The sequence below is a fragment of the Xenia sp. Carnegie-2017 genome, unplaced genomic scaffold (assembly GCF_021976095.1).
Source record: "Xenia sp. Carnegie-2017 unplaced genomic scaffold, XeniaSp_v1 HiC_scaffold_21, whole genome shotgun sequence".
Classification (NCBI taxonomy): domain Eukaryota; kingdom Metazoa; phylum Cnidaria; class Anthozoa; order Malacalcyonacea; family Xeniidae; genus Xenia; species Xenia sp. Carnegie-2017.
This window is the reverse complement of record NW_025813484.1, coordinates 4,067,783-4,095,121: the sequence shown is the minus strand read 5'-3', so window position 1 is coordinate 4,095,121 and position 27,339 is coordinate 4,067,783. Positions and strand designations below refer to the sequence as shown.

At 34.1% G+C, this 27,339-nt stretch overlaps 4 protein-coding genes across 4 annotated transcripts in view; 2 read left to right on the top strand and 2 right to left on the bottom strand.

Moving 5' to 3' along the window:
• The window catches only part of LOC124444793, a 49,742-nt gene extending 23,465 nt beyond the window's left edge, over nt 1-26,277 (top strand). The window contains exons 1-2 of the transcript XR_006948023.1: nt 25,100-25,189; nt 25,681-26,277. The gene's annotated coding sequence lies outside the window, so the exon portion shown is untranslated. Of the gene's footprint in view, nt 25,190-25,680 lie in introns of the transcript that reaches the window.
• On the bottom strand, nt 759-2,044 carry LOC124444799 (nucleophosmin-like). The gene is made up of 4 exons (XM_046995457.1): nt 1,973-2,044; nt 1,252-1,455; nt 912-967; nt 759-790 (listed from the first exon to the last, which is right to left on the bottom strand). Exons 1-4 carry the CDS (start codon nt 2,013-2,015, stop codon nt 767-769), a joined length of 327 nt encoding a protein of 108 aa, XP_046851413.1. The 5' UTR covers nt 2,016-2,044; the 3' UTR covers nt 759-766.
• On the top strand, nt 4,213-6,254 carry LOC124444796. Its single transcript, XM_046995451.1, has 3 exons — nt 4,213-4,416; nt 4,967-5,164; nt 5,655-6,254. Exons 1-3 carry the CDS (start codon nt 4,362-4,364, stop codon nt 5,897-5,899), a joined length of 498 nt encoding a protein of 165 aa, XP_046851407.1. The 5' UTR covers nt 4,213-4,361; the 3' UTR covers nt 5,900-6,254.
• On the bottom strand, nt 8,909-13,187 carry LOC124444798. Its single transcript, XM_046995456.1, has 8 exons — nt 13,075-13,187; nt 11,802-11,893; nt 11,390-11,464; nt 10,915-10,963; nt 10,180-10,386; nt 9,840-9,895; nt 9,639-9,718; nt 8,909-8,959 (listed from the first exon to the last, which is right to left on the bottom strand). The coding sequence occupies exons 3-7, from the start codon at nt 11,390-11,392 to the stop codon at nt 9,695-9,697; spliced, it is 339 nt and encodes a 112-aa protein (XP_046851412.1). The 5' UTR covers nt 11,393-11,464; nt 11,802-11,893; nt 13,075-13,187; the 3' UTR covers nt 8,909-8,959; nt 9,639-9,694.
• Nucleotides 26,278-27,339: the final 1,062 nt, after the last annotated feature.

Here is a 27,339-nt window from a genome sequence, read left to right as displayed (position 1 = left end):
TTCATCAACAAATGTTGTACTTCATCAACAAATAAAAAATCAAAAATTTGTTTCATCAACACTATTAACAAATCATCAACAAATGTAATTTCAAACTCATCAACAAATGTTGTACCTCAATGCTCTCAATCCGTCTCATCAAACGCGCAAAATGTGTTCTGCCCAAAAAATGTATAGAAAAAGCATGCATTGCGCGTTAATCACCACGTGACGGCTATATTTTGGGTGGCGAAAATGGCGGATTTTGTCATTGTAGTCAATGCAACGTGGACAAACGATAATAGTTATTGTAAAATTGAACTTTTAACCAATGTTTTTTTGCTAACTCTCAGATAAATTAAACGACGAAATGTCGAACATGAATTCAGAGTGCTGCAGGCTCAAAAGCAACGATGTCAACATAAACAAATACGCGCAATGCATCTTGGTTAACGCACCAACCTTTACATTCTGAATTATTCGATACGTTTATCTATTAGTTGATATAATGATGTTCCATTAAAACTCTGTATGAAATAGGATAGAGTACATTCTCCTGTATCCAACATTATCAAAAGACAATCCTTCATAATTACGTAGGAGGGCATTCGGACGAAAAGCCCATTAAGGTTTAGTCTGCACTCGAGAAACATTTCAATTTTGTCTGATTAACATAGCTAATAACTAGAAAGACTAAATAAACTTTAAATAAAAAACAGGTAAAATGAAACCTTTCTTCTAGCTTTGCGTTTTTCCGCTTTTTTCTTCGACTTCTCCTCTTCCTGTATTAATTCTTCGGCATTTTTTCTTGCTTCCTAGATATAAACACACGATATTACAAATATATTTCAAAAACACCAGAAATACCACGAGAAACAATCATATCGACAAAGTATACATTCAACGTCGTATATGATAGAATTGCAGCTTACTTCTTCAGATATTTCTGGACGGACCTGTTTTTTCTTTTTCAAAACTTCTTGTTTAACTGGAAATTAAAGTATAACACACCACTTACATAAAGGGAATACACACCATTCCTATTGCAAACTGTCATGTACTTTGCCATCACTTTCTCAGCATTTCTATTTGTAGTAGTTTTAAGAGGAATGAAAGCAACAGGAAAAACAGATTGATTGATTTGAGAGAGTATGAGAGAGACACAAAGGGCCGAAATGCCCACTAAATTTCACCTGTTTTCAAGGCCGTTCTATAGGAAACCAAACGTCAACCAGCCTTACGTAAGTTTCGTAGCTACTCATACAAACTTACAAGAATTAGCTGTTGCTTTACTGACTCTTCTTGCCATCATATCAGAATACTTTGCATGATGTTGTCGACTTCGATAAATGGGAAAATCCTCGTCCGAGTCAGATATAAGAAAATCATCATCATCATCATAGTCGTCGTCATCGTAACCATCGTATTCGTCATTGTATTCATCATCCGAATAAAAAAAATTATCTGGAGCAAAGTCTATAAAAATAACGATTCAAAGACAAATGACTATAATGAATGAACATACAGGGACCGCAGAAAATCAATAATTAGCGGGGGGGGGGGTCATATTCACACATGCATGTTCATCATCCGTAGAAAACACTAAATTTTAAAGGAACTTAATATGGCATGTCATGCATACATGAAAATTACCCCCCCCCCTTAACCAATTATCAATTTTTCGCAGTTCCTGACTTAAGGAGATGAAGATGTAGAATTGAAAGTAAATGAATTTACTAAAATTACTGCATTTTAACAAAAGACATGCAACTATAAAAGTAAAGTTTAAAAATAAACAAGCATGACAGTGCTAATCCTTCCAGGATTGCTCGATTATCATAAAAAACAAGATTCCTGACACATAATAACCTGATTCTAAAGGCTAAATGACATGTCTTTGGCACTAGTTTCAAAGTGTATATGGCCATCAAGCAGGTTGTATACAACTGTGTATAGTCTGCATATTTATTCACTGTAAAATGTCAATACTCACATCCATTATTGCTGAAGAATATGTGAGCAAACAAATCAAACATATCTGCCTAAAATGAAGTACAATAAAATTTATCAGTGTCAGCATGCAATCAATGCTCATCAAATGTATTGTGGTTTTATATGAGAATGTACCCCTGAAAACATCTAACTGAGAAAGTTGCATACATTGCAAATTCAACTTCCCATGTGAAATGTCCACACTACCAACACTTGATATCCTGATATTATCATCATACATTGCAAATTTAACTCTCTAACAACTACCACATTCTTGCTTTTCTTGAAGCACTTCTCATCAAACACAACAAACCTTTCTAAACACGGGCTAGCAAAGAACTACAACTTTTCTCTTAAATTACAATACACTCATTCCACCAGTCGGATCTTTGGTTTCAATTCATCCTTTTGAAATACTACACCTCTTCCAACTCTGCTTTTGTAAATATCACAGTATTTAATTTCTATTGCTTACTTCCGTTACTTAATTCATGCGTTGTAAATATATATGTGTATGTATGGTCAGAGAATAAGGAATGTAAAGGAAGCGCCACTCGTTGTCGGAACCTATGATGTTCGTGTCCCCTGTTTTGAGTTCTACAATCCATGTATTTTATACGGCGGCCATATTTCCAGCCAGATCATGGTTTTAAATATCATTTTGTCTGAGGATGACTTTGAAATAAAGTCGAAAATTTACAGTTCACTTCTCGTCTTGCAGAGTTGTAAGTAGAACGTTAAGTGTATATTCACATATTCAGTTGTGCCCTACTGATTTCTTTTGAAATTCAAACCACTTTCAAAAGAAATCAGTAGTTCTAGTTACGCCTCTGTTGTCTTGTTTTGATGCATATTTTGCAATCGCAAGATGTCTTGCTTTTTCGAAATTTGCTTTATACTATATTTCTTTAAATTGTCGGCTGGTCATGGTTTTTATAAATCCACGTGGCCAGTATTGTGCATGGAGAAAATCATGCTTTACGAAATTTTCCAACGAGTTAAAAACTTTTTAGCAATCACAAGAAACGTCGATAGTTGCTTCATTTGAGTAAGCTTGCACCATATACGAATTTGGATGTTGGCCACATCAGCCAATTAAAATTTTTACCTTCAGTCATTCACAAGAAATGGTCTGTGTTTGGTAATAGAAAGCATTTTTGTCAGTCCTAACACTGTACACGTTGAACTTCCGGATCTGCTAGTCTGCACGTCTATGGATTAAATTAGGCAAAAAGTAAATGAGCAAATTTTCTCATTGATTCAACTACTGTAAATAAAATCAAAAGTTTTAATAGTAACTTCGTAGTTATCTCATGAAATACAAAGTTTATTACAGAGACAACTGACGCATGCAAAATGTGCATCAGATCCACTCGATAGCTAAACAAATGCGTGTGATAATTTGGAATCATTTTCCTGTGCAGTTCTCGCTCACTGTAGTTTCATGATATTTTGGTGTCTGTATAACACATTGAGTGTGAGTGTTTTTTTAGAATACAGGTGTAAGTCTTGGTTTTGTAAGTGTTTGAGAAAAAGCATAACACTTTGTATCAACATTATTACCAAAAATTTACAGCTGAGAATGGCAATCAATAGTATCTTAGATAGACATAAGAATGGAGAGTAAAAGAAGTTCAAATTCATTCAAATTGTATGAACACAAATTTACTTTGTAAACTGTGAGAATTTTGAGCAAGCCTGTACCCATATACCATACTAATCTGGAAGTTCGTCATATTAGCCAATTCGAATTTTTACCTTCAGTCATTTACAAAAAATGGTCTGTGTTTGGTAATAGAAAGCATTTTTGTCAGTCCTAACACTGTACACGTTGAACTTCCAGATCTGCTAGTCTGCACGTCTATGAATTAAATTAGGCAAAAAGTAAATTGGCAAATTTTCTCATTGATTGAACTGCTATAAATAAAATCAACAGTTTTAATACTAGCCATCTCCAGAAATACAAAGTTTATTACAGACAGCTGACACACGCAAAGTGTGCATTAATATCCACTCGATAACTAAACAAAATATAAACGGCTGTGATAATTTGGAATCATTTTCCTGTGCATTCTCGCTTGCTGTAGTTTCATGCAGAGGATATATTTATTGACTACAAAAGAGCACTTTATTCTTCCATGCATATAAAGTAGGCGAAAGGCTATTTTTGGATTACAAACCTTAACAGTTTACAAATTTTCCATTGTCATGTCTGTTTTTAAATTTTCACTTCAATCAGCGTGCTGAAGGAAGATGATTAAGATGACAAAACAAAGGAAGAGAACAGATAAAGCTTAGCGACTCAGTAACATTATTCACAACTCAACATCGCCACATCAAGAACGGTCGGTTAAAAGAAACTACTTTCCAATCAAGAAAAAGTCATTAAGATGTTCTTCAAAACTCTCTTTTTCATTGGTTATCTTTTGGCCACGGTCCATGCAGGTAGGGTTTTTCGACTTTAGAAATTTTAGAATTTGTAGCTTGTATTGAGACTTTGAGCACTGTGTAGTGTAGAAGACGGCGTAAACTGAGGTGTAGAAAAAGCAGTGCTGACTGTTTTGTCAGTCTTCATTTTTGATTCATCACTGGTTTATAAGACAGATTTTACTGTGAAATTTAAATTTGGCATCTTATTTTGAGAAAAATGCTTACTGGTTTTGTTTCAAGTTATTTCTATACATTTTTTTCTTGCTACAAAATCTTTAAAACTTGGTTGTGCTGAAATACAAATCATCACATTAATCGAGCTGATGACTGTTTCACAATTCACATCGCTTTAATCGTCCTAATCAGGTAACAGAAAAAAGATCGTTGAGGTACAAATGCATACCTTCAGGTGAAGATGAAATTATGACAACCTATTTTACACAAATAAGTTTTTGAGCTACATCAGCCCGAAGTTGTAAGTGTTAGTGTTCCATGCAACGTAGAGAACCGCGTAGAGTGTGTAATTTGCATAATTTTACAAATATGTTTACATTACCTTTTAAAGGAAAATGGAGAACAATTGCGTTGAACAAGTGCATTGGGGCCAAAAACAATCAATATGCTGAATTTTCATACCCAGGCCCTTCGCGGTTTATCATTGCTCTAAAGTTACATCATACCACTGGAAAGATTGGATGTGCTCCTGGACAAAAAACCAACTGGGGCTGCTCGCCATCACACCCAATGAACATTATCATTACAGGTAAATTAATACAAAATGATCAGCTGGAACATTTTCAAGGATAGTTTTGTTGCAAAATAGTTAACATAAAAAATCTTAATCGTCTGTCGAAGAATCATTCAAAAAACTTTTGGGTAATTCAGACTTAAAACAAATGGAAGTCGATGTTCTAACACTTTTTAATGACAATATTTCTGCATATATTGAACAATTTAATATAAACAGACGATTAAACCTTTATAAGGCTGAGTAGTTCATATTTTGGGTGGCTAGTTGACTAAGTTTTATTGTTGACGCCCTTGCCCAGCATTTCAAGTCATATTTAGTGAGAAAAACTGGGCAAGAATCATTAAAAGTCATACGAGGCAGAACAAGAATTACGTTTGTAGTGACTTTTAAACTATCCGCGATCGCAATGTTAAAAGTCTGAATGTTGAGTAATAGTTATTGGCCAAACATTACATAAAAGCATTTAATTTATGCGATCAATATTTCTGTTAATGAATTTCAGACACAAGAAATAAACGTATATTTCCTGCACCGTCTTTGATTACACCTAGCACACCTAAAGGCAACTGGTATAGTTTGCCGGGATACACCGAGAACTCGCCGAGTATCACCTTCGCTGTACCAGGTTTCCAATGGTTGTATTATGGTCAAACATTCAGAATCTGGTACGGAGAAGATCTGACAGATTCCACGGAAATCGACAATCATGGAAAAACTTGTATGAATGTACTCGTTTACACTACATGAGAATGTATATTTACTCATTTTAAAATTTTGTTGTTGTAATCCCAATAAAAAAGTATGTTAGTCTGTTTAGTTTACTATGGCAGTATGGCTATATGTTAGATGACAGGTTTCCAATAAGAAATATGAATAAACGAGAAAATGAAATATTATATGGATTATTCTGAGCTGTAATCTATATCTGCCATCCATTAGTTGGTGTATGTGTTACAAAAAAAATTTAACGCTCAATTCGCAATTCCAACAAATACGCGATTAAATAGCACGCAAACATTATCCTAAAAAGAAGCATGATGCATTCCTCTTTTACGAAACTTTTTACTCAAGACGAAATAAAATTTAGCCATTTACAGTTTAACTTTGTCATCTTTTATTTTATAATAAATTTAGGTCAAGTAGAATTACTTTTGATAAGGAAGTTTTGAATGTATACCTATATATCATGAATATTACTATATACTGGGAAAATTTTCAAATGTTTATAGCCATTCGTGAATCCTGTGAAAAATGTATATGATATTTTTATATCACGTTATGACCTACTGTAAACTAACGAGTTCATCAATATATTTCTGAGCGGACAAAAATCTTTGTCAATGTTTTTATATACGTCATGTAACAACTAAATGTATGCAAACTGTATTAGAATTTCACTTGCATCACATATTTTTCGAAAAGAAATGGTCAGCACTACGTCTGCATACAATATAAACTGGCAGCACTACGTCTATATACCAAATATATACATATATGGAGCTTCATAACACTGTATATGGACTAGAATGTTTCGAAAATTTAGTGTTAGCCTGTAACATATTGGAATTTGATTTTCGGTCTTTTCGTTTTAAACTTCTACCTTGACAAAGCATGACAGTAATTGGTACGAACCATTTTTTTAAAAACAAAGAACAACAACACATGAAATTTGATACAGAAGCAATGCTTCATTGTTCCCAAATTAACTTATATAAACACAAAGCACTTTCATGAATCGTCAGTTTAGAAGAAAAAATTCGCATCATAGGAAAACCATGAAGATGTTCTACAAGACTCTGATTTGCATCAGTTTCCTATTGGCCACAGCTCATGCAGGTATCGTAAAGATTTTCACGAAAATTAAGAATCGATAAAAGCTCTATTTGTGGCTTGTATTGGGGTTGTTGTGTAAGGAAAGGTTGTTCACTCACCGGCATAAAAAGTACTGGCGATTTTGATATTATCAAATTAAATCACTAATGTCGTATAAAAACTTGATTTTTAACATTGACTATCCACTTCGTCACACGCACATTGTCAGATCAAAAAAATCGTTTTGTGTTTACAAGATATTTAATCGTGAGCTAAATTTAAGGAATAAAATTACCAGATCGCATCGCAATTTTTTTTCCAATCATTATGGCAGTTTGGATGAGACACTGATTGCACTGAAAAGAATTAAAAAGAATTACAAAAGCAAAGAGAAAACAAGAAAATTTTTAAAAGCAACTAAAATGATGTACTGACTGTGAGGTAGCTACAAGAAAAATCTCTGAGCTACAAGCGCACACATTCGTCCTTATAAATGTTATCTTTTTACACAAGGAATTTTTACATTAAGTCCACCCGTAGCTGCAATTAAGTATTCCAATTTATTCTGGTATATTTAATTAAGAACTATATTGTGAGTTTGTGACGCTTTTCACGTTTTCAAGTTTTAGAAGAATGACCGCTTTCGGTAAAGTCGACATAAGCGGGAAGCCGTATCAAAATCTCAACTTTTCGCTACATCAAATCACTAGATATAGCTAACATTCTGTTTTACAGGAACGTGGAAAACCATTGCGTCAAATTTGTGCGTTGGGGCCAAAAAGGAAAATTTGCTTCACATCGTGAAGGGAAGACTACCGCTAAGGTTTAATACCTTACATAAGATGGCTACCATTAAGGATGTCGAAACATCACTCTACACCATTAAACTAAAATACATAGAACGCTATCTGAAGCAAATTATTGAATCCAAATCTTACACCCAGACACGCGTGTGTAGTGTTTAGAGATGTTGAAAATTGATTGACTACACACGCCTGTCTGGGTGTAAGCTTAAGCTTCGAGAATTTATTAGACTTTTCTCTTAAAGGTAGCGTTCCATGTATTTTAGTTCAATGCTCAACACTAACATACACAATCTTTATCAAGACTGCACTAACGTGGACAATCTACATCAACAAAGATTGTATGTTTTTATATCTATCTCCATCTTAAGGAAAAAGTCATATATAACTGTACTGCTCACGTGGGTGCTGACGTCATCCGAACACTTGTCACTTCTGTTTTTCGAAGACATTGGACAATCCTCTTCGTTTCCTTTCGCTATTTGTTCATCGCCTTCGGGATTTATATTTTCTTTCGAGCTGTCCTGATTTTCTTGAACATTCTCGATTTTTTCAATTGATGTTGTCACCTCATTCGTCTAAAATATCACGGGAATTTATTCGCTGATAAACTGGACAAAATGGTCCAAACCTGCAGACCTGCAAACCTGCTAACCTGCAGATCAGAAGGTCAGTTTTATTCCACTTGAAAATCTTTTATTGAAAAACAACTCAATTAAATGGGAAAAGCTTAGTAATTTCGAAAAAAATGCAACAAATCCGAAAAACAATTATATCCAATTGAAAGAACAACTCAACTAATTCGAGAAACAACTAAATGCAATTAAAAACTATTTAACAAATTCGTGAGAAAAATTGATTCAATCCTGGATAAAAAACAAAAAATCCTGTTGTGTGCTCGGGTTAAAACGACGGATTAATACAAGAATTAGACTGGAGTTAAAAGCTCTTGTAAAACTTCAAACTCTGTAACAAACTTTGCCAAAAAAGGAATAATTTGAATTTAGCTGGTAATTCAAATATACGTAAATCTTCGCAGTCTCCACACATCAGCATTTTTATCATTGACGAGTACCTCATCAACAAATGTTGTACTTCATCAACAAATGTTGTACTTCATCAACACATGTTGTACCTTTTGACTGTCGTTACTTTTCTCTCGTTCTCTTTTCTTACGATTAGCTCGATTTCTCTGAAAACAAAATGGAGGCAAAACTAGCTATGTAACCGTGTGAAGACCAATATTGCCAAACAGGAATAGTGAAAAAATGAGCTACGGATCCAGGGAACGCGCAAAATGTGTTCTGGACCCAGAGAATGTATGCCAACCAAGATGCATTGCGCGTTAATCACCACGTGACGGCCATATTTTGGGTGGCGAAAATGGCTACAATTGTCATTGTAGTCAATGCAACGTGGACAAACGATAATAGTTATTGTAAAATTGAACTTTTAACCAATGTTTTTTTGCTAACTCTCAGATAAATTAAACGACGAAATGTCGAACATGAATTCAGAGTGCTGCAGGCTCAAAAAGCAACGATGTCAACATAAACAAATACGCGCAATGCATCTTGGTTAACGCACATTCTTTAAGCCAACCTTTACATTCTGAATTATTCGATACGTTTATCTATTAGTTGATATAATGATGTTCCATTAAAACTCTTTATGAAATAGGATAGAGTACATTCTCCTGTATCCTACATTATCAAAAGACAATCCTTCATAATTACGTAGGAGGGCATTCGGACGAAAAGCCCATTTAGGTTTAGTCTGCACTAGAGAAACATTTCAATTTTGTCTGATTAACATAGCTAATAACCAGAAAGACTAAGTAGACTTTAAATAAAAAACAGGTAAAATGAAACCTTTCTTCTAGCTTTGCGTTTTTCCGCTTTTTTCTTCGATTTCTCCTCTTCCTGTATTAATTCTTCGGCATTTTTTCTTGCTTCCAAGATATAAACACACGATATTACAAATGCATTTCAAAAACACCAGAAATACCACGAGAAACAATCATATCGACAAAGTATACATTCAACGTCTTATATGATAGAATTGCAGCTTACTTCTTCAGATATTTCTGGACGGACCTGTTTTTTCTTTTTCAAAACTTCTTGCTTAACTGGAAATTAAAGTATAACACACCACTTACATAAAGGGAATACACACCATTCCTATTGCAAATTGTCATGTACTTTGCCATCACTTTCTCAGCATTTCTATTTGTAGTAGTTTTAAGAGGAATGAAAGCAACAGGAAAAACAGATTGATTGATTTGAGAGTGTATGAGAGAGACACAAAGGGCCGAAATGCTCACCAAATTTCACCTGTTTTAAGGGCCGTTCTATAGGAAACCAAACGTCAATCAACCTTACGTAAGTTTCGTAGCTACTCATACAAACTTACAAGAATTAGCTGTTGCTTTACTGACTCTTCTTGCCATCATATCAGAATACTTTGCATGATGTTGTCGACCTCCATAAATGGGAAAATCGTCGTCCGAGTCAGACATAAGAAAGTCAACATCATCATCATCATAGTCATCGTCATCGTAACCATCGTATTCGTCATCGTATTCATCATCCGAATAAAAAAAATTATCTGGAGCAAAGTCTATAAAAATAACGATTCAAAGACAAATGACTATAATGAATGAACACACAGGGACCGCGGAAAATCAATAATTAGCGGGGGGGAGGTCATATTCACACATGCATGTTATAATCCGTAGAAAACACTAAATTTTAAAGGAACTTAATATGGCATGTCATGCATACATGAATATTACCCCCTCAATTATCGATTTCTCGCAGTTCCTGACTTAAGGAGGTGAAGATGTAGAATTGTAAGTAAATTAATTTAGTGAAATTACTGCATTTTAACAAAAGACATGCAACTATAAAAGTTCACATCCAGCAAAATTGTGTAAAGCTTAAAAATAAACAAGCATGACAGTGCTAATCCTTCCAGGATTGCTCGATTATCATAAAAAAACAAGATTCCTGACACATAATAACCCGATTCTAATGGATAAATGACATGTCTTTGGCACTAGTTTCAAAGTGTATATGGCCATCAAGCAGGTTGTATACAACTGTGTATAGTCTGCGTATTTATTCACTGTAAAATGTCAATACTCACATCCATTATTGCTGAAGAATATGTGAGCAAACAAATCAAACATATCTGCCTAAAATGAAGTACAATAGAATTTATCAGTGTCAGCATGCAATCAATTCTCATCAAATGTATTGTGGTTGTATATGAAAATGTACCCCTGAAAACATCTAACTGAGAAAGTTGCATACATTGCAAATTAAACTCTCCCCATGTGAAATGTTTTGTTAAGTCCACAGTACCAACCATTGATATCCTGATATTATCATCATACATTGCAAATTTAACTCCCCATGTGAAATGTTATGTTCAGTCCACACTACCAACCATTGATATCCTGATATTATCACCATACATTGCAAATTTAACTCACTTCCCCTGTAAAATGTTAAGTATACACTACCAACCATTGATATCTTGATCTTATCATCATATATTGCAAATTTAACTTACTACCACCACCCCATGTAAAATGTTTTGTTACGTCCACACTACCAACCATTGATATCCTGATATCATCATCGTCTTCCTTACTGGTCAACCTCTTGTATGCCTCAGAAATTTCTTGAAATTTCTTAATTGGATAAATAATGAACAACGATTACATCAAGAAGGTGTTTGTAGCTGTTGTCCCAACTAGTCAAACTGGAAGTTGGCAGAGAAAACTGTAGATATTTTATTTATATTCTGCAGTTGTATGCATAGCATTTGTGCAACTGGCTTCGGCATTTCAATGCACTATGTAGTTACTTAGCCAATCAGAGCTTCATACAAGCCATCACAGTTGTAAATTAAGTTGGTTAAACAATTTGTTTTTATCTTGTCTTCCGGCACAAAAAGGGAATTTTTACATACATATATGAGAGCAAACAACTAAAGAATTTCATATAATTTTAAATCATTTTCTATACCTTGGTTCATTCAGCACTGTTGCTATGTTTATCCGGGTGCCATCGCAGGGAGCGCTTTTTATAACTTGCACGAGTTTCATCTTGCGTGGAGCCTATAGAACAGATGCATTAATATCATTGATCACTAGTTGCCATTTGACATTTCTATATAATTAGTTGATAATGGATATGGTTTCTTTATAAGAAATAGCATTATTACTACACCAGGTTATATTGTTACATTAGCAGTGTTCGAATTAGTTCAGAAAAAACGATGTGCAATTTTTTTGACAAAAGTGTTTCTTTAGAGGCATAATCAAATCAATATTACCTTAGTTATTATATAGCACTAATTGCTAAATAAATATTTTTAAACTTGAACAAATTCATATGATTTACGACAGTGTTTTTCGTTAAAACATCTGATTTTTGCACATTGTTTGAAAAAGTGATGTGCAATTGTTTTCATTTTAGCTAAAACGATGTGCAAATTGCACATTGCACATCGTTAATTAGCACACTGCATTAGGCAATTGTGGGTTTTGTTAGCTAATAATTATTGATACCACATTTATATTGTGTACTATTTATTTGGGAGTGATTGTGGGTTTTATTAGGTAATAATTATTGATACCACACTTATATTGTGTAGTGTTCATTTGGGAGTGACAAAATGACGATTAATTTCGCTTTCACATTTGGATGCAGTTTTGCAAAATATTCAGCCAATAACATGTGATAACAACAGAAATGCAGTCAAGAATCATATCTTTTATTATGTAACAGAAGTTAAATTTTTATATATCTGATACAAAACTGTCTCATATGAATGCATTTTTACTGCTTAAAAGGAAAATATTATTATGTTAACTAAGCATATTCTTAAAAATTAAATAATTTACTCATTGAGAAAACATGTCCTGGCCGTTTTATAAAATATTTAGTGAGCTTAGATAAATTATTTGAAGAGCGAATACTTCAAAAGCACAACTTTTGTTTGTGGAAATTTTTTAGCAGAAAAATTATAAGGAAAGGAAACTATTTATGATAGTCTGAGGAAGAAAGTATTTTCCTCGAAAATCAAACAAGTTTTTAAATTGTATAATTTTAGCAATATAAGAAAACTTAAAATGCAAATCATTGGAAGTAATGCATCCATAGTTTGCATCATAAATTTCAGTATATTTACAAAGTTCGGTATAGTATAGTATAGACAGCACAGCACTTAACTGCAACTAAAAAACGAATTAAAGACAAACATATTAGTTATACATAGTAAATACATTAACCAAACCTTCAGCTATTTCAAGAATTTTCAGCGCCTCCGATTTAGTCATGACCATTTTTGCGCCTATTTAGTTCACAACCATTTTTTATATACAAAATACAAAATCTCTCGTCGCCATATTGAAAGTGGGGCACGATATCCACACCCCCCGTCCCAGCATCACAGCATTCGTAACATTACCCATAGATGTTACCAAATGTTATTGATGTTGCGATGTTACCAACAAGGAGAAGTGGTTCCCAACGGACGAAAGATATCAAACAATACACATTTTAATTCGTAATTTAAGCAGATTTTTATTTGGGAGTGACAGCAATTTCGATGATAATTTATGAAGCTTCATAGTACGAAATAACTTGTATACGAAATAACTTGCCCTGGCTGTGGTAAAACCTACATCAGCATAACACAAAGATGCCTATCTGTACGGCTCAGAGAACATGCAACCAGGCTCTCTTCTAGTGCAGTTGGCCAGCATTTCTCTGAGTTTGAAAACGCTCAATTCCTGGCTACTCTACAAAACCAGTTTTCACCAGAGCCCTCTATAGTATAATATAGTATAGTATTGTTGTATTTCGACAACCTTAGCGGTAGTCATCTTCAGAGTCAAATGAGGAGTAAACGTCAGGTTAGCCGTATTTGTTATCTGGTTCTTACGTCGTTGTATTGTGTGTACAGGAAATGTGTGGGTGTAAATTGTGAATTAGTGTGAAGTAAAATATTTTTATTTTTAATAGTTGATTCGTCTGTAACAGACGTTAATCCGTGCTCGTATCAGTCGTCTACTGGTGGATTTGACAATCTGAATAGCCTCTTGTGTGTCCAACGGGGACTTAATTCTAAGTCCTGCCGGAACGAGACCAAAATCCTTGCAGCGGTGGTTGAACCAGAGTTGTTGGCGAATGCGTCTGACGTTGCTTGCAAAACGTATGTAGTCTTTAGCAAGTTTTTCGCTCTGTCGTCCAGATCATCGTAATAAAGTAAATGGTTTGAACCCAGGAGTATCGTTACATGTTTGTAAATGTCGATCGCCCAGGTTGGTATAGTCGGCAGGACTTAGAATTAAGTCCCCGTTGAACATACAAGAGGCTATTCAGATTGTCAAATCCACCAGCAGACGACTGATACGAGCACGGATTAACGTCTGTTACAGACGAATCAACTATTAAAATTAAAAATATTTTACTTCACACTAATTCACAATGACAATACACATTTCCTGTACACACAATACAACGACGTAAGAACCAGATAACAAATACGGCTAACCTGACGTTTACTCCTCATTTGACTCTGAAGATGAGTACCGCTAAGATTGTCGAAACGTCAGTCAACAACAACAAAAACAGTCCTTCTCAGGACTATGCCAACCTGGACAATCGACATTTACAAACATGTAACGATACTCCCGGGTTCAAACCATTTACTTCAATGATCTCTCTCCACCTCCCAGAACTCCCTCTCCTATAGAAAACCTTGTATTCAAAAACAATAAAATACTTCACTCAACCGAATCTAACAACTACCACATTCTTATTTTTCTTGAAGCACTTCTCATCAAACACAACAAACGTTTCTAAACACGGGACTTAACGCTAGCAAAGAATTACAACTCTTCTCCTAAATTACAATACACTCATTCTACCAATCGGATCTGTGGTTTCAATTCATCCTTTTGAAATACTACACCTCTTCCAACACTGCTTTTGTAAATATCACACTATTTAATTTCTATTGCTTACTTACGTTACTTAATTCATGCATTGTAAATATATATGTGTATGTATGGTTTTAAATATCATTCTGTCTGAGGATGACTTTGAAATAAAGTCGAAAATTTACAGTTCACTTCTTGTCTTGTTTTGATTCATATTTTGCAATCGCAAGATGACTTGCTTTTTCGGAATTTGCTTTATACTATATTTCTTTAAATTGTCGACTGGTCATGGTTTTTATAAATCCACGTGGCCAGTATTGTGCATGGAGAAAATCATGCTTTACGAAATTTTCCAACGAGTTAAAAACTTTTTAGCAATCACAAGAAACGTCGATAGTTGCTTCATTTGAGTAAGCTTGCACCATATACGAATTTGGATGTTGGCCATCTCAGCCAATTCAAATTTTTACCTTCAGTCATTCACAACAAATGGTCTGTGTTGGGTAAAAGAAAGCATTTTTGTCAGTCCTAACACTGTACACGTTGCACTTCCGGATCTGCTAGTCAGCACGTCTATGGATTAAATTAGGCAAAACGTAAACGGGCAAATTTTCTCATTGATTGAACTGCTGTAAATAAATCCAAAAGTTTTAATAGTTACTACGTAGTTATCTCATGAAATACAAAGTTTATTACAGAGAATACTGACGCATGCAAAATGTGCATCAAATCCACTCGATAGCTAAACAAATGCCTGTGATAATTTGGAATCATTTTCTTGTGCATTTCTCGCTCGCTGTAGTTTGATGATATTTTGGTGTCTGTATAACACATTGAGTGTGAGTGTTTTTTTAGAATACAGGTGTAAGTCTTGGTTTTGTAAGTGTTTGAAAAAAAGCATAACACTTTGTATCAACATTATTACCAAAAATTTACAGCTGAGAATGGCAATCAATAGTATCTTAGATAGACATAAGAATGGAGAGTAAAAGAAGTTCAAATTCATTCAAATTGTATGAACACAAATTTACTTTGTAAACTGTGAGAATTTTGAGCAAGCCTGTACCATATACCATACTAATCTGGAAGATTGTCATATCAGCCTATTCAAATTTTTACCTTCAGTCATTCACAAAAATGGTCTGTGTTTAGTATGGATAGAAAGCATTTTTGTCATATTCCTGACTGGCTGACACTGTACTCGTTGCACTTCCGGATCTGCAATTTACACGTTCACGGATTAAATTAGGGAAAAAGTAAATTGGCAAATTTTCTCATTGATTGAACTGCTATAAATAAAATCAACAGTTTTAATACTAGCCATCTCCAGAAATACAAAGTTTATTACAGACAGCTGACACACGCAAAGTGTGCATTAATATCCACTCGATAACTAAACAAAATATAAACGCCTGTGATAATTTGGAATCATTTTCCTGTGCATTCTCGCTTGCTGTAGTTTCATGCTGAGGATACATTTATTGACTACAAAAGAACACTTTATTCTTCCATGCATATAAAGTAGACGAAAGGCTATTTTTGGATTACAAACCTCACCAGTTTACATATTCTCCATTGTCATGTCTGTTTGTAAATTTTCACTTCAATCAGCGTGCTGAAGGAAGATGATTAAGATGACAAAACAAAGGAAGAGAACAGATAAAGCTTAGCGACTCAACGATTATTCACAACTCAACATCGCCACATCAAGAACGGTCGGTTAAAAGAAACTACTTTCCAATCAAGAAAAAGTCATTAAGATGTTCTTCAAAACTCTCTTTTTCATTGGTTATGTTTTGGCCACAATCCATGCAGGTAGGGTTTTTCAACTTTAGAAATTTTAAAATTTGTAGCTTGTATTGAGACTTTGAGCACTGTGTAGTGTAGAAGATGGCGTAAACTGAGATGTAGAAAAAGCAGTGCTGACTGTTTTGTCAGTCTTCAATTTTGATTCATCACTAGTTTATAAGACAGATTTTACTGTGAAATTTAAATTTGGCATCTTATTTTGAGAAAAATGCTTACTGGTTTTGTTTCAAGTTATTTCTATACATTTTTTTCTTGCTACAAAATCTTTAAAACTTGGTTGTGCTGAAATACAAATCATCACATTAATCGAGCTGATCACTGTTTCTCAATTCACATCGCTTTAATCGTCCTAATCAGGTAATAGAAGAAAGATCGTGTAGGTACAAATGCATACCTTCAGGTGAAGATGAACTTATGAGAACCTATTTTACACAAATAAGTTTTTGACCTACATCAGCCCAAAGTTGTAAGTGTTAGTGTGCCATGCAATGTAGAGAACCGCGTAGAGTGCGTAATTTGCATGATTTTACAAATATGTTTACATTACCTTTTAAAGGGAAATGGAGAACAATTGCGTTGAACAAGTGCATTGGGGCCAAAAACAATCAATATGCTGAATTTTCATACCCAGGCCCTTCGCGGTTTATCATTGCTCTAAAGTTACATCACACCACTGGAAAGATTGGATGTTCTCTTGGACATAAAAGCAACTGGGGCTGCTCGCCATCATCCCCAATGAGCATTATCATTACAGGTAAATTAATAAAAAATGATCAGCTGGAACATTTTCAAGGATAGTTTTGTTGAAAAATAATTAACATAAAAAACTTAATCGTCTGTCGAAGAATCATTCAAATAGCTTTTGGGTAATTAAGACTTAAAACAAATGGAAGTCGATGTTCTAAAACTTATTAATGACAGTATTTCTGCATATATTGAACAATTTAATACAAACCGACGATTAAACCTTTATAAGGCTGAGTAGTTCATATTTTGGGTAGCTAGTTGACTGAGTTTTATTGTTGACGCTCTCGCCCAACATTTCAAATCATATTTAGTGAGAAAACTGGGCAAGAATCATTAAAAGTCATACGAGGCAGAACAAGAATTAAGTTTGTAGTGACTTTTAAACTATCGGCGATCGCAATGTTAAAAGTCTGAATGTAGGGTAGTAGTAATTGGCCAAACATTACATAAAAAGCATTTAATTTATGCGATCAATATTTCTGTTATTGAATTTCAGACACAAGAAATAAACGTATATTTCCTGCACCGTCTTTGATTACACCCAGGACTAATGGCAACTGGTATAGTTTGCCGGGATACAATTCTAACTCGCCGAGTATCACCTTTGCTGTACCAGGTTTCCGATGGTTGTATCATGGTCAAACATTCAGAATCTGGTACGGAGAAGATCTGGCAGATTACACGGAATACAACAATCATGGAAAAACTTGTATGAATGTACTCGTTTACACTACATGAGAATGTATATTTACTCATTTTAAAATTTTGTTGTTGTAATCCCAAAAAAAAAGTATGTTAGTCTGTTTAGTTTACTATGGCAGTATGGCTATATGTTAGATAACAGGTTTCCAATAAGAAATATGAATAAACGAGAAAATGAAATATTATATGGATTATTCTGAGCTGTAATCTACATCTGCCATCCAATAGTTGGTGTATGTGTTACAAGAAAAATTTAACGCTCAATTCGCAATTCCAACAAATACGCGAATAAATAGCACGCAAACATTATCCTAAAAAGAAACATGATGCATTCCTCTTTTACGAAACTTTTTACTCAAGACGAAATAAAATTTTGCAATTTACAGTTTAACTTTGTCATCTTTTATTTTATAATAAATTTAGGTCAGGTAGAATTACTTTTGATAAGGAAGTTTTGAATGTATACCTATATATCATGAATATTACTATATACTGGAAAAATTTTCAAATGTTTATAGCCATTCGTGAATCCTGTGAAAAATGTATATGATATTTTTATATCACGTTATGACCGACTGTAAACTGACGAGTTCATCAATATATTTCTGAATGGACAAAAATCTTTGTCAATGTTTTTATATACGTCATGTAACAACTAAATGTATGCAAACTGTATTAGAATTTCACTTGCATCACATATTTTTTGAAAAGAAATGGTCAGTACTACGTCTGTATACAATATAAACTGGCAGTACTACGTCTGTATACAATATAAACTGGCAGTACTACGTCTGTATACCAAATATATACATATATGGAGCTTCATAACACTGTATATGGACTAGAATGTTTCGAAAATTTAGTGTAAGCCTGTAACATATTGGAATTTGATTTTTGGTCTTTTCGTTTCAAACTTCTACCTTGACAAAGCATGGCAGTAATTGGTACGAGCCATTTTTTTTAAAAACAAAGAACAACACATGAAATTTGATAAAGAAACAATGCTTCATTGTTCCCAAATTAACCTATATAAACGCCAAGCACATTCAATAATCGTCAGTTTAGAAAAAATTCGCATTATAGAAAAACCATGAAGATGTTCTACAAGACTCTGATTTGCATCAGTTTCCTATTGGCCACAGCTCATGCAGGTATCGTAAAGATTTTTCACGAAAATTAAGAATCGATAAAAGCTCTATTTGTAGCTTGTATTGGGATTTGTGTGTAAGGAAAGGTTGTTCACTCACCGGCATAAAAAGTACTGGCGATTTTGATATTATCAAATTAAATCACTAATGTCGTATAAAACTTGATTTTTAACATTGACTATCTACTTCGTCACACGCATATTGTCAGATCAAAAAAATCGTTTTGTGTTTACAAGATATTTAATCATGAGCTAAGTTTAAGGAATAAAATTACCAGATCGCAACGCAATTTTTTTTCCAATCATTATGGCAGTTTGGATGAGACACTGATTGCACTGAAAAGAATTAGAAAAAGAATTACAAAAGCAAAGAGAAAACAAGAAAATTTTTTAAAAGCAACTAAAATGATGTACTGACTGTGAGGTAGCTACAAGAAAAAAATCTCTGAGCTACAAGCGCACACATTCGTCCTTATAAATGTTATCTTTTTACACAAGGAATTTTTACATTAAGTCCACCCGTAGCTGCAATTAAGTATTCCAATTTATTCTGGTATATTTAATTAAGAACTATATTGTGAGTTTGTGATGCTTTTCACGTTTTTCAAGTTTTTAGAAGAATGACCGCTTTCGGTAAAGTCGACATAAGCGGGAAGCCGTATCAAAATCTCAACTTTTCGCTACATCAAATCACTAGATATAGCTAACATTCCATTTTACAGGAACGTGGAAAACCATTGCGTCAAATTTGTGCGTTGGGGCCAAAAGGAAAATTTGCTTCACATCGTGAAGGGAAGACTACCGCTAAGGTTTAATACCTTACATAAGATGGCTACCATTAAGGATGTCGAAACATCACTCTACACCATTAAACTAAAATACATGGAACGCTATCTGAAGCAAATTATTGAATCCAAATCTTACACCCAGACACGCGTGTGTAGTGTTTAGAGATGTTGAAAATTGATTGACTACACACGCCTGTCTGGGTGTAAGCTTAAGCTTCGAGAATTTATTAGACTTTTCTCTTAAAGGTAGCGTTCCATGTATTTTAGTTCAATGCTCAACACTAACACACACAATCTTTATCAAGACTGTACTAACGTGGACAATCTACATCAACAAAGATTGTATGTTTTTATATCTATCTCTATCTTAAGGAAAAAGTCATGTATAACTGTACTGCTCACGTGGGTGTTGTCGTCATCCGAATACTCGTGACCTCTGATTTTCGAAGACATTGGACAATCATCTTCGTTTCCTTTCGCTATTTGTTCATCGCCTTCGGGATTTATATTTTCTTTCGAGCTGTCCTGATTTTCTTGAACATTCTCGACTTTTCCAGTTGATGTTGTCACCTCATTCGTCTAAAATATCAAGGGAATTTATTCGCTGATAAACTGGACAAAATGGTTCAAACCTGCAGACCAGAAGGTCAGTTTTATTTAACTTGAAAATCTTTTATTTGAAAAACAACTCAATTAAATGGGAAAAAAGCTTAATAAATTCGAAAAAAACGCAACAAATCCGAAAAACAATTAGATCCAATTGAAAGAACAACTCAACTATTTCGACAAACAACTAAATGAAATTAAAAACTATTTAACGAATTCGTGAGAAAAATTGATTCAATCCTGGATAAAAAACAAAAAATCCTGTTGTGTGCTTGGGTTAAAACGACGGATTAATACAAGAATTAGGCAGGAGTTAAAAGCTCTTGTAAAACTTCAAACTCTGCAGCAAACTTTGCCAAAAAGGGAATAATTTGAATTTAGCTGGTAATTCAAATATACGTAAATCTTCGCAGTCTCCACACATCAGCATTTTTATCATTGACGAGTACCTCATCAACAAATGTTGTACTTTATCAACAAATGTTGTACCTCATCAACAATTGTTGTACCTCATCAACAAATGTTGTACCTCATCAACAATTGTTGTACCTCATCAACAAATGTTGTACTTCATCAACAAATGTTGTACCTCATCAACAATTGTTGTACCTCATCAACAAATGTTGTACCTCATCAACAAATGTTGTACCTCATCAACAAAAGTTGTACCTCATCAACACATGTTGTACCTCATCAACAAATGTTGTACCTCATTAAAACATGTTGTACCTTTTTACTGTCGTTACTTTTCTCTCGTTCTCTTTTCTTACGATTAGCTCGATTTCTCTGAAAACAAAATGGAGGCAAAACTAGTTATGTAACCGTGTGAAGACCAATATTGCCAAACAGGAATAGTGAAAAAATGAGCTACGGATCCAGGGAACGCGCAAAATGTTTTCTGGACCTAGAGAATGTATGCCAACCAAGATGCATTGCAAGTTAATCACCACGTGACGACCATATTTTGGGTGGCGAAAATGGCGGATTTTGTCATTGTGGTCAATGGAACTTGCACAAACGATAATAGTTATTGTAAAATTGAATTTTTGCTAACTCTCAGATAAATTAGACGACGTAGTGTCGAACTTGAATTCAGTGAGTTGCAGGCTCAAAAAGCAAAAATGTCAACATAAACAAATACGCGCAATGCATCTTGGTTAACGCAAATTCTTTAAGCCAACCATTACATTCTGAATTAATCGATACGTTTATCTATTAGTTGATATAATGATATTCAAGTAAAACTCTGTATGAAATAGGATAGAGTACATTCTCCTGTATCCAACATTATCAAAAGACAATCCTTCATAATTACGTAGGAGGGCATTCGGACGTAAAGTCCATTAAGGTTTAGTTTGCACTGGAGAAACATTTCAATTTTGTCTGATTAACATAGCTAATAACCAGAAAGACTAAATAAACTTTTCCGCTTTTTTCTTCGATTTCTCCTCTTCCTGTATTAATCCTTGTATAATTTCTCCTCTTCCTGTATAAAGTTTTTAAATTGTATAATTTTATGAGAAAACTTAGAATGGAAATCATTGGAAGTAATGCATCCATAGTTTGCATCATAAATTTCAGTATATTTACAAAGTTCGGTATAGTATAGTATAGACAGCACAGCACTTAACTGCAACTAAAAAGCGCATTAAAGACAAACATATTAGTTATACATAGTAAATACATTAACCAAACCTTCAGCTATTTCAAGAATTTTCAGCGCCTCCGATTTAGTCATGACCATTTTTGCGCCTATTTAGTTCACAACCATTTTTCATATACAAAATACAAAATCTCTCGTCGCCATATTGTAAAAACGACATGTCATCCACACCCCCGTCCCAGGATCACAGCATTCGTAACATTACGCATAGATATTACCAAATGTTATTGGTGTTGCAATGTTACCAACAAGGAGGAGTGGTTCCCAACGGACGAAACATATCAAACAATACACATTTCAATTCGTAATTTAAGCAGTTTTTTTTTTGGAGTGACAGCAATTTCGATGATGATTTATGAAGCTTCATAGTATAAATCAAATTCCGAATACGAAATAACTTGTATACGAAATAACTTGCCCTGGCTGAGGTAAAACCTACATCGGCATAACACAAAGATGCCTGTCTGTACGGCTCAGAGAACATGCAACCAGACTCTCTCTTCTAGTGCACTTGGCCAGCATTTCTCTGAGTGCGAAAACGCTCAATTCATGGCTACTCTACAAAACCAGTTTTCACAACTCAATGATCTCTCTCCACCTCCCAGAACTCCCTCTCCTATAGAAAACCTTGTATTCAACAACTATAAAATACTTCACTCAACCAAATCTAACAACTACCACATTCTTGCTTTTCTTGAAGCACTTCTCATCAAACACAACAAACCTTTTCTAAACACGGGACTTAAGGCTAGCAAAGAATTACAACTCTTCTCTTAAATTACAATACACTCATTCTACCAGTCGGATCTGTGGTTTCAATTCATCCTTTTGAAATACTACACCTCTTCCAACTCTGCTTTTGTAAATATCACACTATTTAATTTCTAGTGCTTACTTCCGTTACTTAATTCATGCGTTGTAAATATATATGTGTATGTATGGTATTAAATATCATTCTGTCTGAGGATGACTTTGAAATAAAGTTGAAAATTTACAGTTCACTTCTCGTCTTGTTTTGATGCATATTTTGCAATCGCAAGATGTCTTGCTTTTTCGGAATTTGCTTTATACTATATTTCTTTAAATTGTCGGCTGGTCATGGTTTTTATAAATCTACGTGGCCAGTATTGTGCATGGAGAAAACCATGCATTACGAAATTTTCCAACGAGTTAAAAACTTTTTAGCAATCACAAGAAACGTCGATAGTTGCTTCATTTGAGTAAGCTTGCACCATATACGAATTTGGATATTGGCCATATCAGCCAATTTGTTGAGTCATGCTCATAAACCACAAAAACATGTTAAGGAAATAGTATGTGCGTAGTTTAGTTTATCAATGTATCCGTTCCCACACGGCTAACAGCCAAGAAACAGTTATTGACGTTAGTTAAATTTCCTTATGTGCCATATATAGCTTAAATAGAGTAACTACTCCGACCAATAGCAATATTTGTTATTTGTATTAAAGAGTATAAATACTGCTCTGTGAAATAATAAAAATCAGTTCGATCATTAAGTTCACTCGTGGTTGTTACTGAAGGTATAGAGTATATTAAGGCGAGTAACTCGAACTCAACACAATTCAAATTTTTACCTTCAGTCATTCACAACAAATGGTCTTTGTTTGGTAATCGAAAGCATTTTTGTCAGTCCTAACACTGTACACGTTGCACTTCCGGATCTGCTAGTCTGCACGTCTATGCATTAAATAGGCAAAAAGCAAATGGGCAAATTTTCTCATTGATTGAACTGCTGTAAATAAAATCAAAAGTCTAATAGAGACAACTGACGCATGCAAAATGTGCATCAAATCCACTTGATAGCTAAACAAATGCCAGAGATAATTTGGAATCATTTTCTTGTGTATTCTCGCTCGTTGTAGTTTACTGCTGAGGATACACTTAACGACCACAAAAGAGCACTTTATTTCAACAACTCTGTTATTCTCCATGCATATAAAGTAGGCGAAAGGCTTTTTCATTGGATTAAAAACACTAAAAGTTTACATATTCCCATTGTCATGTCTGTTTTTGAATTTTTACTTCAATCAGCGTGCTGACGGAAGATGATTAAGATGACAAAACAAAGGATGAACAGATAAAGCTTAGCGACTCAGTAACATTATTCACAACTCAACATCGCCACATCAAGAACGGTCGGTTAAAAGAAACTACTTTCCAATCAAGAAAAAGTCATTAAGATGTTATTCAAAACTCTCTTTTTCATTGGTTATGTTTTGGCCACGGTCCATGCAGGTAGGGTTTTTTGACTTTAGAAATTTTAAAATTTGTAGCTTGTATTGAGACTTTGAGCACTGTGTAGTGTAGAAGACGGCGTAAACTGAGGTGTAGAAAAAGCAGTGCTGACTGTTTTGTCAGTCTTCATTTTTGATTTATCACTGGTTTATAAGACAGATTTTACTGTGAAATTTAAATTTGGCATCTTATTTTGAGAAAAATGCTTACTGGTTTTGTTTCAAGTTATTTCTATACATTTTTTTCTTGCTACAAAATCTTTAAAACTTGGTTGTGCTGAAATACAAATCATCACATTAATCGAGCTGATGGCTGTTTCACAATTCACATCGCTTTAATCGTCCTAATCAGGTAATAGAAGAAAGATCGTTGAGGTACAAATGCATACCTTCAGGTGAAGATGAACTTATGACAACCTATTTTACACAAATAAGTTTTTGACCTACATCAGCCTGAAGTTGTAAGTGTTAGTGTTCCATGCAACGTAGAGAACCGCGTAGAGTGCGTAATTTGCAGTTTTACAAATATGTTTACATTGCCTTTTAAAGGAAATTGGAGAACAATTGCGTTGAACAAGTGCATTGGGGCCAAAAACAATCAATATGCTGAGTTTTCATACCCAGGCCCTTCGCGGTTTATCATTGCTCTAAAGTTACATCATACCACTGGAAAGATTGGATGTGGTTCTTCAGCCAAAACCAACTGGGGCTGCACGGGATCAAACCCAATGAACATTATCATTACAGGTAAATTAATAAAAAATGATCTGCTGGAACATTTTCAAGGATAGTTTTGTTGCAAAATAGTTAACATAAAAAATCTTAATCGTCTGTCGAAGAATCATTCAAATAACTTTTGGGTAATTCAGACTTAAAACAAATGGAAGTCGATGTTCTAACACTTTTTAATGACAATATTTCTGCATACATTGAACAAGTTAATACAAACAAACGATAAAACCTTTATAAGGCTGAGTAGTTCATATTTTGGCTAGCTCGTTGACTGAGTTTTATTGTTGACGCTCTCGCCCAGCATTTCAAGTCATATTAAGTGAGAAAAACTGGGCAAGAATCATTAAAAGTCATACGAGGCAGAACAAGAATTACGTTTGTAGTGACTTTTAAACTATCCGCGATCGCAATGTTAAAAGTCTGAATGTAGGGTAATAGTAATTGGCCAAACATTACATAAAAAGCATTTAATTTATGCGATCAATATTTCTGTTATTGAATTTCAGACACAAGAAATAAACGTATATTTCCTGCACCGTCTTTGATTACACCCAGCACTAATGGCAACTGGTATAGTTTGCCGGGATACAATTCTAACTCGCCGAGTATCACCTTTGCTGTACCAGGTTTCCGATGGTTGTATTATGGTCAAACATTCAGAATCTGGTACGGAGAAGATCTGCTAGGATATACAGAAAGTGACAATCATGGAAAAACATGTATGAATGTACTCGTTTACACTACATGAGAATGTATATTTACTCATTTTAAAATTTTGTTGTTGTAATCCGAATAAAATAGTATGTTAGTCTGTTTAGTTTACTATGGCAGTATGGCTATATGTTAGATAACAGGTTTCCAATAAGAAATATGAATAAACGAGAAAATGAAATATTATATGGATTCTTCTGAGCTGTAATCTACATCTGCCATCCAATAGTTGGTGTATGTGTTACAAGAAAAATTTAACGCTCAATTCTCAATTCCAACAAATACGCGAATAAATAGCACGCAAACATTATCCTAAAAAGAAACATGATGCATTCCTCTTTTACGAAACTTTTTACTCAAGACGAAATAAAATTTTGCCATTTACAGTTTAACTTTGTCATCTTTTATTTTATAATAAATTTAGGTCAACTAGAATTACTTTTGATAAGGAAGTTTTGAATGTATACCTATATATCATGAATATTACTATATACTAGAAAAATTTTCAAATGTTTATAGCCATTCGTGAATCGTGTGAAAAATGTATATGATATTTTTATATCACGTTATGACCGACTGTAAACTGACGAGTTCATCAATATATTTCTGAGCGGACAAAAATCTTTGTCAATGTTTTTATATACGTCATGTAACAACTAAATGTATGCAAACTGTATTAGAATTTCACTTGCATCACATATTTTTCGAAAAGAAATGGTCAGTACTACGTCTGTATACAATATAAACTGGCAGTACTACGTCTGTATACCAAATATATACATATATGGAGCTTCATAACACTGTATATGGACTAGAATGTTTCGAAAATTTAGTGTAAGCCTGTAACATATTGGAATTTGATTTTTGGTCTTTTCGTTTCAAACTTCTACCTTGACAAAGCATGGCAGTAATTGGTACGAACCATTTTTTTAAAAACAAAGAACAACACATGAAATTTGATAAAGAAACAATGCTTCATTGTTCCCAAATTAACCTATATAAACGCCAAGCACATTCAATAATCGTCAGTTTAGAAAAAATTCGCATTATAGAAAAACCATGAAGATGTTCTACAAGACTTTGGTTTGCATCAGTTTCCTATTGGCCACAGCTCATGGTATCGTAAAGATTTTCACGAAACAAGAATCGATAAAAGCTCTATTTGTAGCTTGTATTGGGATTTGTGTGTAAGGAAAGGTTGTTCACTCACCGGCATAAAAAGTACTGGCGATTTTGATATTATCAAATTAAATCACTTATGTCGTATAAAACTTGATTTTAACATTGATCTACTTCGTCACACGCATATTGTCAGATCAAAAAAATCGTTTTGTGTTTACAAGATATTTAATCATGAGCTAAGTTTAAGGAATAAAATTACCAGATCGCAACGCAATTTTTTTTCCAATCATTATGGCAGTTTGGATGAGACACTGATTGCACTGAAAAGAATT

Coding starts and splice junctions, on each gene's coding strand:
- LOC124444799 (XM_046995457.1), bottom strand. CDS start 2,015: ATGTTTGATTTGTTTGCTCACATATTCTTCAGCAATAATGGAT. Junction 1,456..1,972: donor ATTCTTCAGCAATAATGGAT/GTGAGTATTGAC, acceptor TTATTTTTATAG/ACTTTGCTCCAGATAATTTT. Junction 968..1,251: donor TAAAGCAACAGCTAATTCTT/GTAAGTTTGTAT, acceptor TTTAATTTCCAG/TTAAACAAGAAGTTTTGAAA.
- LOC124444796 (XM_046995451.1), top strand. CDS start 4,362: ATGTTCTTCAAAACTCTCTTTTTCATTGGTTATCTTTTGGCCACGGTC. Junction 4,417..4,966: donor TTTGGCCACGGTCCATGCAG/GTAGGGTTTTTC, acceptor TACCTTTTAAAG/GAAAATGGAGAACAATTGCG. Junction 5,165..5,654: donor AATGAACATTATCATTACAG/GTAAATTAATAC, acceptor AATGAATTTCAG/ACACAAGAAATAAACGTATA.
- LOC124444798 (XM_046995456.1), bottom strand. Junction 10,387..10,914: donor ATTCTTCAGCAATAATGGAT/GTGAGTATTGAC, acceptor TTATTTTTATAG/ACTTTGCTCCAGATAATTTT. Junction 9,896..10,179: donor TAAAGCAACAGCTAATTCTT/GTAAGTTTGTAT, acceptor TTTAATTTCCAG/TTAAGCAAGAAGTTTTGAAA.